This window comes from Micropterus salmoides, unplaced genomic scaffold, assembly GCF_014851395.1.
Source record: "Micropterus salmoides isolate LMB-PRFRI ecotype aquatic unplaced genomic scaffold, ASM1485139v1 Ms_hic_scaffold_10, whole genome shotgun sequence".
Lineage (NCBI taxonomy): Eukaryota > Metazoa > Chordata > Actinopteri > Centrarchiformes > Centrarchidae > Micropterus > Micropterus salmoides.
Window position 1 is genome coordinate 5,230,718 of NW_024040041.1, and position 10,596 is coordinate 5,241,313.

Consider the following 10,596-nt stretch of genomic DNA (forward strand, 5'->3'; position numbering starts at 1 on the left):
TCCCGCCCTGCTCGTTAGTCCCTGTGTATATATACCTGGTGTTTCTGTCTTGTCCTTGTCCGGTCATTGTTCATGTTACCCCCCAGTCTGTCGTGTGTGTACTCTCTGCCTTCCTGCCTGTAACCAGCCTTGCTTGTCTTGTCTCGTCTCCCTGTACTTTTGGCTTTTGGATTTCTGATTTCTGTTTTTCAGCCACTCACCTGTAAGTGTGCTCGCTTTTGGTTATATTAAAACCCTTCGTTGAACTATACCTGCTCCGCTCTGTCCTGCGTTTGGGTCCTCCAACCTGCCTCCACACCACGATCGTGACAGAATGACCGGGCCTGAACTGCTTGATCTGTGCCGGGAGATTATAGTGCTGAGGAACATGTGGTATGGGGCTAGTCATGTTAGCCACAAGGAGGCTATCGTATCCCTCACCCGAACAAAGTTGGCTGCAAATCCTGGAGCGGCCAACTCCTTTCCTAAGTGGGTGCTGGACTTCCTCCGCTCCTCAGCCGATTCCCCAGCCTTATCTGTTCGGCTGGCGCTGCTAGCCCTCCACCTGTCCTGCCTGTTATCTGTTCGGCTGGCGCTGCTAGCCCTCCGCCTGTCCTGCCTGTTACCTGTTCGGCTAGCGCTGCTAGCCCTGCGCCTGTCCTGCCTGTAACCTGTTCGGCTAGCGCCGCTAGCCCTCTGCCTGTCCTGCCTGTAACCTGTTCGGCTAGCGCCGCTAGCCCTCTGCCTGTCCTGCCTGTTACCTGTTTGGCTAGCGCTGCTAGCCCTGCGCCTGTCCTGCCTGTAACCTGTTCGGCTAGCGCCGCTAGCCCTCTGCCTGTCCTGCCTGTAACCTGTTCGGCTAGCGCCGCTAGCCCTCTGCCTGTCCTGCCTGTATCCTGCTCGGCTAGCGTGGCTAGTCCTCCGCCTAGCCTGTCCGTCCGCCTGCCTGCCCTACCTACCAAGGACTCAGGGACTATGACTCTCCTGGCCTACCTGACCATGAAGGCCAGGGAGTCAGAGGCAGCACGGGCAGCTAGCCTATGGCCTGATAGCCTGGAGCCTAGGCTTCCCCCGGAGTCCTCCTTCGAGGGAAGTCGCCTGGCCATCTTTTCGGGTTCCCGTGGTGGTCATCGGAGGTGACCACGTCACCATCGGTGACCCGTCAGCAACAAACCTGTCCCCCGGCTTGCTAGAACGGCTAGCCGCCTGCCTGATTCCCGGCCCGCTAGCGCTGCTAGCTCCAAATCAGACTAGCCTGATCCCTGGCCCACTAGCGCTGCTAGCTGCCTGCCTGATCCCTGGCCTACTCCTGCTCCCAGGTCTCACTCGGTGGTCCTACCGACACCTGTTGCTGGTCCCTCGTCGAAGGTCCAACTGACACCAGTTACAAGGTCTCCGTCGGTGGCCAGACCAAGCCCTGCTCCTCGGGTCCAGTCTATGGTCTCTAGACCTCCTGTTCCCCCGTCGGTGGACCGACCAATACCAGCTCCGTTGGTGGTCCAGCCGATTCCTGTTCCTAGTGCTCCGTCAGTGGACCGACCGGCACCAGCTCCACCGGTGGTCCAATCGACTCCTGGTCCCCCGTCGGTGGCCCCACCAACTCCAGCTCCGTTGGTGGTCCAGCCAATTCCTGTTCCTCGTGCTCCGTCAGTGGTCCGACCGGCACCGGCTTCGCCGGTGGCCCAGCTGACTCCTGTTCCCTCGTCGGTGGTCCGACCAACACCAGCTCCGTTGGTGGCCCAGCCGATTCCTGTTCCCTCGTCGGTGGTCCGACCGGCACCTGCTTCGCCGGTGGCCCAGCCGACTCCTGTTCCCTCGTCGGTGGCCCGACTAACACCGGCTTCGTTGGTGGCCCAGCTGACTCCTGTTCCCTCGTCGGTGGTCCGACCGGCACCTGCTTCGCCGGTGGCCCAGCCGACTCCTGTTCCCTCGTCGGTGGCCCGACCAGCACCAGCTCCGTTGGTGGCCCAGCCGACTCCTGTTCCCTCGTCGGTGGCCCGACCAGCACCAGCTCCATTGGTGGCCCAGCTGATTCCTGTTCCTAGTGCTCAGTCGGTGGTCAGACCGACACCAGCTCCTCGTGTCTGGTCCATGGTCCCCAGCCCAGCTGTCCAGTCGGTGGTCAGGCTGACTCCAGCTCCTCGTGTCCGGTCCGTGGTCAGGCTGTTTTGGGTTTTGTTGACCATCTGGAGACGCTCGTCGGTGGGGGGGTACTGTCACGCTCTGCCGGTTGGCCATCCTTTGTGTTGCACTTTTGAGTTTAGTATCTGCCTTAGTATGTTGAGTTTTGGGTTCTGTCCTGTCTAGTGTCCAGTATCTGCTATATAGTCTGCTCGTCATGTCAAGTCTCTCTGTTTTCCTCTGCTCTCTCTCTCTGCCTCGTTAGTCTAATGTCTGTCACCTATGTTGCTCCCGCCCTGCTCGTTAGTCCCTGTGTATATATACCTGGTGTTTCTGTCTTGTCCTTGTCCGGTCATTGTTCATGTTACCCCCCAGTCTGTCGTGTGTGTACTCTCTGCCTGCCTAACCAGCCTTGCTTGTCTTGTCTTGTCTTGTCTCGTCTCCCTGTACTTTTGGATTTCTGTTTTTCTGCCACTCACCTGTAAGTGTGCTCGCTTTTGGTTATATTAAAACCCTTCGTTGAACTATACCTGCTCCGCTCTGTGTCCTGTGTTTGGGTCCTCCAACCTACCTCCACACCACGATCGTGACAGAAGGGAAGGCTGAAGCAGATTGAGAGAGAGGACGGACTCGCCGTATGTGGGTTCATGACATTTTGTGGGCGAGGAAACATCTCAGTGAGTACCACTGTTTTAGTCCAAGAGCTGAGGTTCGACGAAGCCCGGTTCCAGGATAGTAACCGTTGCTACGATGTGGTATTTGACCCGCAACTCCTCTACTGTTATTGGACAGTGACGAGCGCAGCGTTTTTCCCAAAGTTGAACATTTTTCAACTCTCGGAAAAAAACGCTCAGCACTTCGTCACACTGCTGCCGTATTTACCAGCTCGTAAAAATGCGGCGCTCCCATTGGAATTAATTGAAAAAAAGGCTTTGGTGGACACGGGCCCTTAGTTTAAATTCTCCATTCTACTTACTTTTGATGAGGACACTAATTGGTGCAGCCATGGGAGAAGTGTATTTCCGTGTAGACCATGTGACTTCATACACACAGCTGTAGTTGCCCTGGTGTTCGTACTCAGCAGCAGGGAAGTTAAAGGAGGCTGAGTGGTTGACTGCTGGCTTGGGGTCAGTGATGTTGGAGCCAGAGAAGATGAGGAAGAAAACACCAGTGGGATAGTGGGAGGAAGTGGAGCAGGTGAAGACAAAGCTGTCACCCCTGGTGACCTCTGAACCTCTGTTAGGAGACGTCAGGGAGATGCTGGGCGGCTGCAGTCTCACTGGGTAAAAAAGGACAAAGAGTCCAAATGTTTCCAGCAAAACCACACTACAGAAATGTTTGACCACACAACAACAATCTTTAAATATATTTAATGTTTAAATGTAACTGTATTTTTTTATATCCCACCATGATGTTGTAAATGCTCTTATTAAAGAATGCCCCACAGTAGCAGAAATGTATTTGCTGTTGCAGACTAAATTTCTGACTTTGATTGAAGTTACATTTCAAGATACTGGGCTTTATTTTTATTTTACTATTATTTCACAGTGCTGTTTTGCATTTCTGAGAATAAATTATTCAGAAAACCACCGTGCTGTTGTGGTGTTTTCTTTGAAACTGAACTGTGTTGTTATAACTTTTAATGCGTAAAATAAAGACTATTAGGTCAACTAGCTGTTCTTGTGACCATTTTGAGGTTGTTTTCACCTAGCACCATTTCTATTACAGCAGGCGGCCTGTCATGTGGCCAACATAGTGCTACTAAGATCTTAGCATCCATTTCCTAGTGTAAGTTCAGTTATAATGGACCAGTCTGGTGTGTGTGCTTATTTTGTAGCAGCAGGATGTAATTTGCTCGTGATTTAGTCAAGATAAACACAGTGGCTGTCACGACTTCAGCAGGTTCACTCTCCCTGACATTACAGACCCTTTCACTCCCTGCTGCCCTGCAGATACCCTTTCATTCCCTTCACCTGACCTTTCCACTCACTCACCTGATTCCCATCTTATTTCTGATCAGCCTCGTAGTGAAAAGTGAAGTTACAAGTTAGGTCAGAGCGGGTGCAAAAATAGGATCCACTGGCTGGTCGAGTTAGATTTAATGGTCTCACCATATGGCTGTACTTTTATTAATGCAATTGCTATTCTCACTTATTTGTTGTATTAACTTTATTAATTGTTTGTCTTACCAGTAACAGAGAGTCTGACAGAGTCACTTAAAGGGGAGCTGAAGTCTCGACTGGAAACACTTGTCTGATACTGACACTGATACGATCCCTCGTTGACAAAATCAACATGCAAGATGCTGAAGTAAGCAGAGTTGGTCCTTGATGTTTGGTTCGTTCTGAAGGAGCTGGAGGTTTTCATCAGGATGAATGTTCCACCTAAATGCTGAGTTGAGATCAAACACGTGATGCTGACGTCCTGACCCCAGGTAACCTCACCAGCAGGATCCATGGAGATGCTGGGCTTTGGAAGTCTCACTGAAAAACAACACAATATTAGAGCAGTAAATGGACTGACTTTGAGGTAAAATTTTCTGCTTTTTTAGTTGGCTAAATTTCCTTTATGCCAAAGGAATAGTTCACCATTAAGGGAAATAAGCCTTTTCGGTCCCCTCTGGTTGCCTTCAGTAAGTTACTGCTGTTTCCTTGTTTCCAGTCTTTATGCTAAGGATTCATAAGGACAGCTATGAGACGAGTATCAATCACACATCTAACTCTCAAAATGAAAATGAATTACTTTATTTCCCAACATGTTGAACTATTTCTTTAAACAAGTGAATGAAACAGATTAATTTCCTTACCAGTAACAGAGAGTCTGACAGAGTCACTTAAAGTGGAGCTGAAGACTCGACTGGAAACACTTGTCTGATACTGACACTGGTACGATCCTTCGTTATCAAAGTTCACTTTAGGTATAATGAAGGTAGCAGAGTTGGTACTTGATGTTTGGGTCTTTCTGAATGAGCCTGAGGTCTGCTGCAGGAGGAATGTTCCACCTAAATTAACCTGAATTGAGATGGAACAAGTGATGCTGACGTCCTGACCCCAGGTAACCTCACCAGCAGGATTCATGGAGATGCTGGGCTTTGAGAGGCTCTCTGAAAAAATAACACAACAATAAAATATTAAATGTATTATATATTTGATCCCGGCTGTGTGAAATTTTAACAACTCATAATCCTCTTTGTGTATCTAATAGTAGAAGGTTAAAGATTTGAGAATTTTAAGTATTATTCCATTATTGTAAATATGCTACATATGTACATGAGACTCCTTTCCATTTTGGCTTTGTGCCCTTTCACAGATTTTGACTGAAGGACTGGTGGTCTTTTACTTTTAGAGAGACAATGTCGGTAGGTAGGTTGACTGATTTATTTTATCACAAAACAACAGATTATAGAGTGAAATTGAGTTTGTAACTCCCTTCTGCTAGGTAGCAGACAATGTACATAAATATAGAAGAAATTATTTTAAAAAATGGTCAACAGAAATAAATTACAGTCAGTGGAGCAGTGCTGAGGATGAATTTGAGGTTAAAAGTCAATGTAAAGTGTAATAAATTACTGTAAGATGGATGTGTTTATGTTCTATGTGCCCCCCCCCCCCCCCCCCCACACACATTTTCTCTTGTCATTGTCAATGTTTGCATCACAAAGTTACATTGGGAGAAAATTCTTCAAATCCCAGAATACCATGATGAAAAGTTAAAGCAAGAATAGTAATAGTTAAGAGACAAATCACACCACACAGAAACACTATTGCAGTTACGTGCTACCTCATGAACATAGACACCTGGGTTGTCAAAAACTAATTTCCATTGTGGTCCTGTAATGTAGTAATTTAAAGATGGCAAGTCAAACTACAGATGACTTAAGGTACCCTGTCCAGATAATCCTTACACTATACTAAAAATAAACCCTAACACATTCTGATACAAATATACAAAATAAGATTACAATAGATTTTATTTCATTTATATATAACACAAAGAGCAATGCACCCAGGACTGTTCCTTGCTGCACAACGCATGCAGTTTCTCTGACCTCAGACAGAGAGTTATACTGTTTAAACCTAGAGCTTAGTTTAACTAGCAGAAGCCGATGGTCAACGGTGTCAAGGGCTTTCTGGAGGTCTAACGGTACCATGCCACAGAATTTACCCAAGTCGATCTCTTTCCTTATATAGTCTGATAAACATAATAAAGGACATTCACTTTGGTGACCAGGCATCTCTGTTAAGGTTGGAAATGAAATTAATGTTACACAGAGAGAAACAGAGAGAGAGAGAGAGAGAGAGAGAGAGAGAAAGAAAAGGGAGAACTGGCCTGCTGGCACAGAGAGAAAAGTGAAATAGAAAATGATTCATGTTATGTAATTCAGTTTAAATCAGATGAGAGTATTACATGCAAACTGTTAAAAGTGACAAGCAGAGTGTTGCTGGGTTCCAAATTCCTCAAAAAAAAGATGTGAAAACACAGTGAAAAATCGTGGTGAGATTTATTATGCCAGCTTTCCAAGGTGCAAACAGTGAAAGTATAGTGCAAAAATAACAGACACCAGAGAGCAAACAAATAAAAAAAGAGAAGTTGGAAAGAGTTTCTCAATAACTCAGCAAATCTTTTGACAAGAATACAATTTGCCACCCAGTCTGGCAGTTCACTAGCTGTTACTTCCTCTGTAACCAAGACAAGACTGACTTCACGGGCCCAAGGCCGCCACTTTTAAAGCCAGCAGTCCCTCCCACTAGGCTTAAAAATGCAATAAACCCATTTTCATACTAGATCAAAGATCTTTTTATAATCAATTATCCCCACATACATTTTCCTTCAATCCTTCAAGTCATCTGCAGGAAAAATTATTATTACTGGAATGAAGTGGAATGGGAGTAGAAGAGCAGCATGTGTTATGTTTGCACTTTCACTCTGTATGTCCTGTATTTTAAGCCAGCTTGGCTCTATGGCTGGCTGTGTCTGTCAGTCCACCGGTTTGGTCTATGCTGAAATATCTCTACAAAAACTAGACTGAAACGTGGGAAAGCCATTCATGATGTGCAGTATAACTGACTTTTCAGCTACTGCTACCAGATCAGAAATGTGATTTATCCAGTAAAATATCTTCACATCTATGAGAAGGACTGGCAAAAGACATTGTTTCCCAGAGGAATAAATCTTAGCACCTTTGGTGATCCCCTGATTTTTGACCTTTTTGTTTTTCTTTATGAGCATTACATCCTCACAGAGCCACTAGCATGGCTGTACACTTTTAGGCTGTTTGTACTCCATTTCTGTGTATGTGAATGGGCCATGGTTTGAGGGATGTGTTCCTTTTTGCCCCAGACCAATCACTATAATGTGAGGTGTAGGAAAGTTTTCATCAAAACATCCCCGATTCCTAAATGTCCTGAAGGCAGCAGGACCCAAACAACCTTCTTTATGCAGTGTATCACGACACTGTGTCCCTTTCTTTTAATCCCACACCACAAACCAGAGGGGGCAAAAAGTCAGTTAAAGAGAAATAAGCTCTGAAAAATGAACAAAGGGTTTTTTGGAACATACAGTCTCAGACAAGGCAAAGTTTTACTGCTAATTAGGCTACTGTTGTTGTTATTAGTAGTAGAAGTAATGGTAGTATTACTGCTTTACTTATGAATAGCTACATATAAGAGAAATGATTACAAAATCTTTCTCACCTGAACAGACCACTCCAGCATCCTCACCATGTCTACAGTTGTGTTTCCCAAATCCTCCATGCTGACACTGAGTCAGAGACCTTTCACTTCCTGAACAGGCCACATCATCAAACCAGATTTGACCGGTTCCTTGACCAAAATGGGCCAACTGAGGGGCACTCAGTGCTGCACCACAGTCCAGCTCCCTGCACACCACCTCAGCATCATTTAAGTCCCAGCTGTCATCACAGACTGTTCCCCAGGCGTTGTTGTAATAGATTTCAACTCTCCCAGAGCACCGAGTAGACCCGGACCCAGCTAGTCTGATCTGACCATCTATCAGACATTTAAGACACAACATAGAACATTTTATACACAAAGTAAACAGCAAACTAACATTACTGTACGCATGACACAGGAGAATGAACTGACCTGCAGCAGGTGAAGAAGCGGTCAGGAGGAAAAAGACTGTGGAACAGAAGAAATGACATGGCTCATTACATTCAGTAAACTGAAAAGTGCAGAATTAAAGTTTTCCTTGTTTCTGTTTTAGATTCCCGTGTTTATTTTAATGATAGGAAGTTTTTTTAAATGAAAAGATTGGCCTTAAGAGACTTTTGTTCCATAGCCTACAATACAACAACCCTGCTATACTAAAAAAGCCTTTCAAATTAAATTTTGGAAAGTTTGTCTTACCAAGGGCCAAATAGCGTAGGTTTCTCTGCTGTATGCTCCCCATAGCTGACATGACAGCTGCTCTGTGTCAGTTATCAGTACCACCACAGATTAACTAAAAACTGCAGTGCACAGAAACATTTCACACAGGTTGTCCTTCCTGAAACACTTCCTGTTTCTGGTGGGGGTGTTTTGTTTTTGTTTTTACTAAATGTCAGAAGCTCTAAACCACTGAACAAAAGCTGCAGCACTGAAGCACCACATTTATCACCAGTTCTGGATATTGAAATTGTTGTTGATTAACACAAAGATCCAAAAAACGCTGCCTGCTTTATCTCCTCCACATACGTTTCCATTTTGTGTGTAAACTCATGCACTGCACTAGGCTATTACCTAGTATAGTATATGTATTCACTATCTGTTTTTATGTATTTCGGCATCTAATTGTTTACAGAATAATAAAGTGGTCAGTGGTATTTTTCCAACTGTGATGTGATTTTATGAGGCACACGAGTCTTTGAGAAGCGAAAGTGAAAGGAGTTGGTGGTACCTCGCTAAGAAGCTGGGTGTGTGCAGACGAATGCCACTGACTCCGTCTGCGTTCCGTTACGGCTGCGCCGCAGTTGCCGGAGCTATTCGCGGTCATAGTTAATGCTTGTGAGTCCACCAGATGGAGCCTCAGCGTGTCCCTGAAGCAGCTCTTCGCTCTGCAGAATAGATCGAACTGGACAGAAAGGCATAGGTTTAGAGAATCCAGTCAATTTTCAAAATATAACACCCTCTGCAGATTCCTGATCATAAAACAGCAATAAATACTAAATACTGTTAAATCACACAAATAAAGAAACCATAGCCTACTTAATCATAGCAGAAGTACAAAAAGCACTGATTACCAAATAAACAAAATCTAAACATGTGTAGCCAGGTGAATTAGGGGTACAGAGTTCAGTAGTGTAATGTGGGTTATAGTGTTATGTAATTGCTGGTGGGATTACTGCAGGATAACGTTCCTCTCTATTTAATAGCACTGTTGCTTGAAGACCTGGGTGTCCCAGCTGATTCCTGACGATTCATAGCCGAATGAGTGTGTGTGTGTGTGTGTGTGTGTGTGTGTGTGTGTGTGTGTGTATCTTTGCCATGAGTGGAAGAGACTCTGACCAGCGGCAACAGCTTGAGTGACAACAAAGTGTATTAACAAACAAAATCATTATATTAGTGTATGTTGATGCTGTAAATAATGTTTATTTCGTGCTTTCCCGTTAACTTAGAGGGGGGATACACGTGCGAAGTTCCTAGTGTGTGTGTGTATGTGTGTGTGAGTGTGTGTGTGGGCGTGTCCTGAGGACACATTAGAACAGTGAGTTACTGATTTCATTCATAAAATGTTAATTCTGAGTTTCTGTATAAAGTGCTGGGCAAATAGTATTCTGTGAATGAATGTATTCTGTGTTTTCTGCTAAATTCAAATATTTCCCCTTGAGTATTCACTATGTCGCCAAGTGAACGTATTTATTTATATTTGTTTTTTATTTTTCTCTATTTAGAAAAGGCCACTACTGTTGTCTAGTCTAGAGTGGTGTTATCTAGTCTGGATCTCTATTTAGAAAAGGCCACTACTGTTGTCTAGTCTAGAGTGGTGTTATCTAGTCTAGATCTGTAGTCTTGATTGTTTTCTAGAGTTTCCGTTTTATAGATTGTGTTGTCGAGAATGTAGGTCTAGAGTTCCTGTTAGCAGTAACTGATGTCTACAAGAGTGAGTGTAAACTAGTTTATGGCAGCTGTTTACATATTGTGGTATGGTTCAGGGGTACTATAGTGTACTGTTAAGTCACATAGTTGAGATCAGATGCAATAAGCAAAGGACAAGTAAGAAAGCTATTCCTGTGTTGTGTATAACCCCTTGACTTTACATTATTAATGCTGTTCTAATTCGAGTCCAGCCCTGGCCTGGCCACACGTCAGCAAAATCAGGCAGGCAAAATGCTTTGATTCTGAAATGCTCCTTGTGGGATATGCAGCCTGCAGATGGAACAAAACCGGTTCACAGTGAGCTGTGAAGAAGGCAGTAGAAGCAAAAAATTGACGTGGGGCAGGCTGCACGCTCAGCTGCTGAAACGCTCACAGTGGACTTGGCTATGGTAAGGGTAGG

General features: G+C 45.1%; 1 protein-coding gene across 5 annotated transcripts in view; it reads right to left on the reverse strand.

Annotated features, from left to right (window-relative positions):
* The window catches only part of LOC119896423 (platelet endothelial cell adhesion molecule-like), a 57,617-nt gene extending 49,017 nt beyond the window's left edge, over positions 1 to 8,600 (reverse strand). For 2 of the 5 annotated variants that reach the window (XM_038709852.1, XM_038709851.1), the window contains exons 1-6: positions 8,469 to 8,600; positions 8,205 to 8,240; positions 7,794 to 8,108; positions 4,907 to 5,203; positions 4,290 to 4,583; positions 3,077 to 3,379 (exon numbers count right to left, since the gene is read on the reverse strand). In XM_038709852.1, the coding sequence (XP_038565780.1) occupies positions 3,077 to 3,379; positions 4,290 to 4,583; positions 4,907 to 5,203; positions 7,794 to 8,108; positions 8,205 to 8,240; positions 8,469 to 8,520 (1,297 nt within the window). In that variant the 5' untranslated portion in view covers positions 8,521 to 8,600. The remainder of the gene's footprint in view (positions 1 to 3,076; positions 3,380 to 4,289; positions 4,584 to 4,906; positions 5,204 to 7,793; positions 8,109 to 8,204; positions 8,241 to 8,468) is intronic. The other 3 variants (XM_038709854.1, XM_038709855.1, XM_038709853.1) reach the window with 3 other exon arrangements.
* Between the last annotated feature and the right edge of the window lie 1,996 nt (positions 8,601 to 10,596).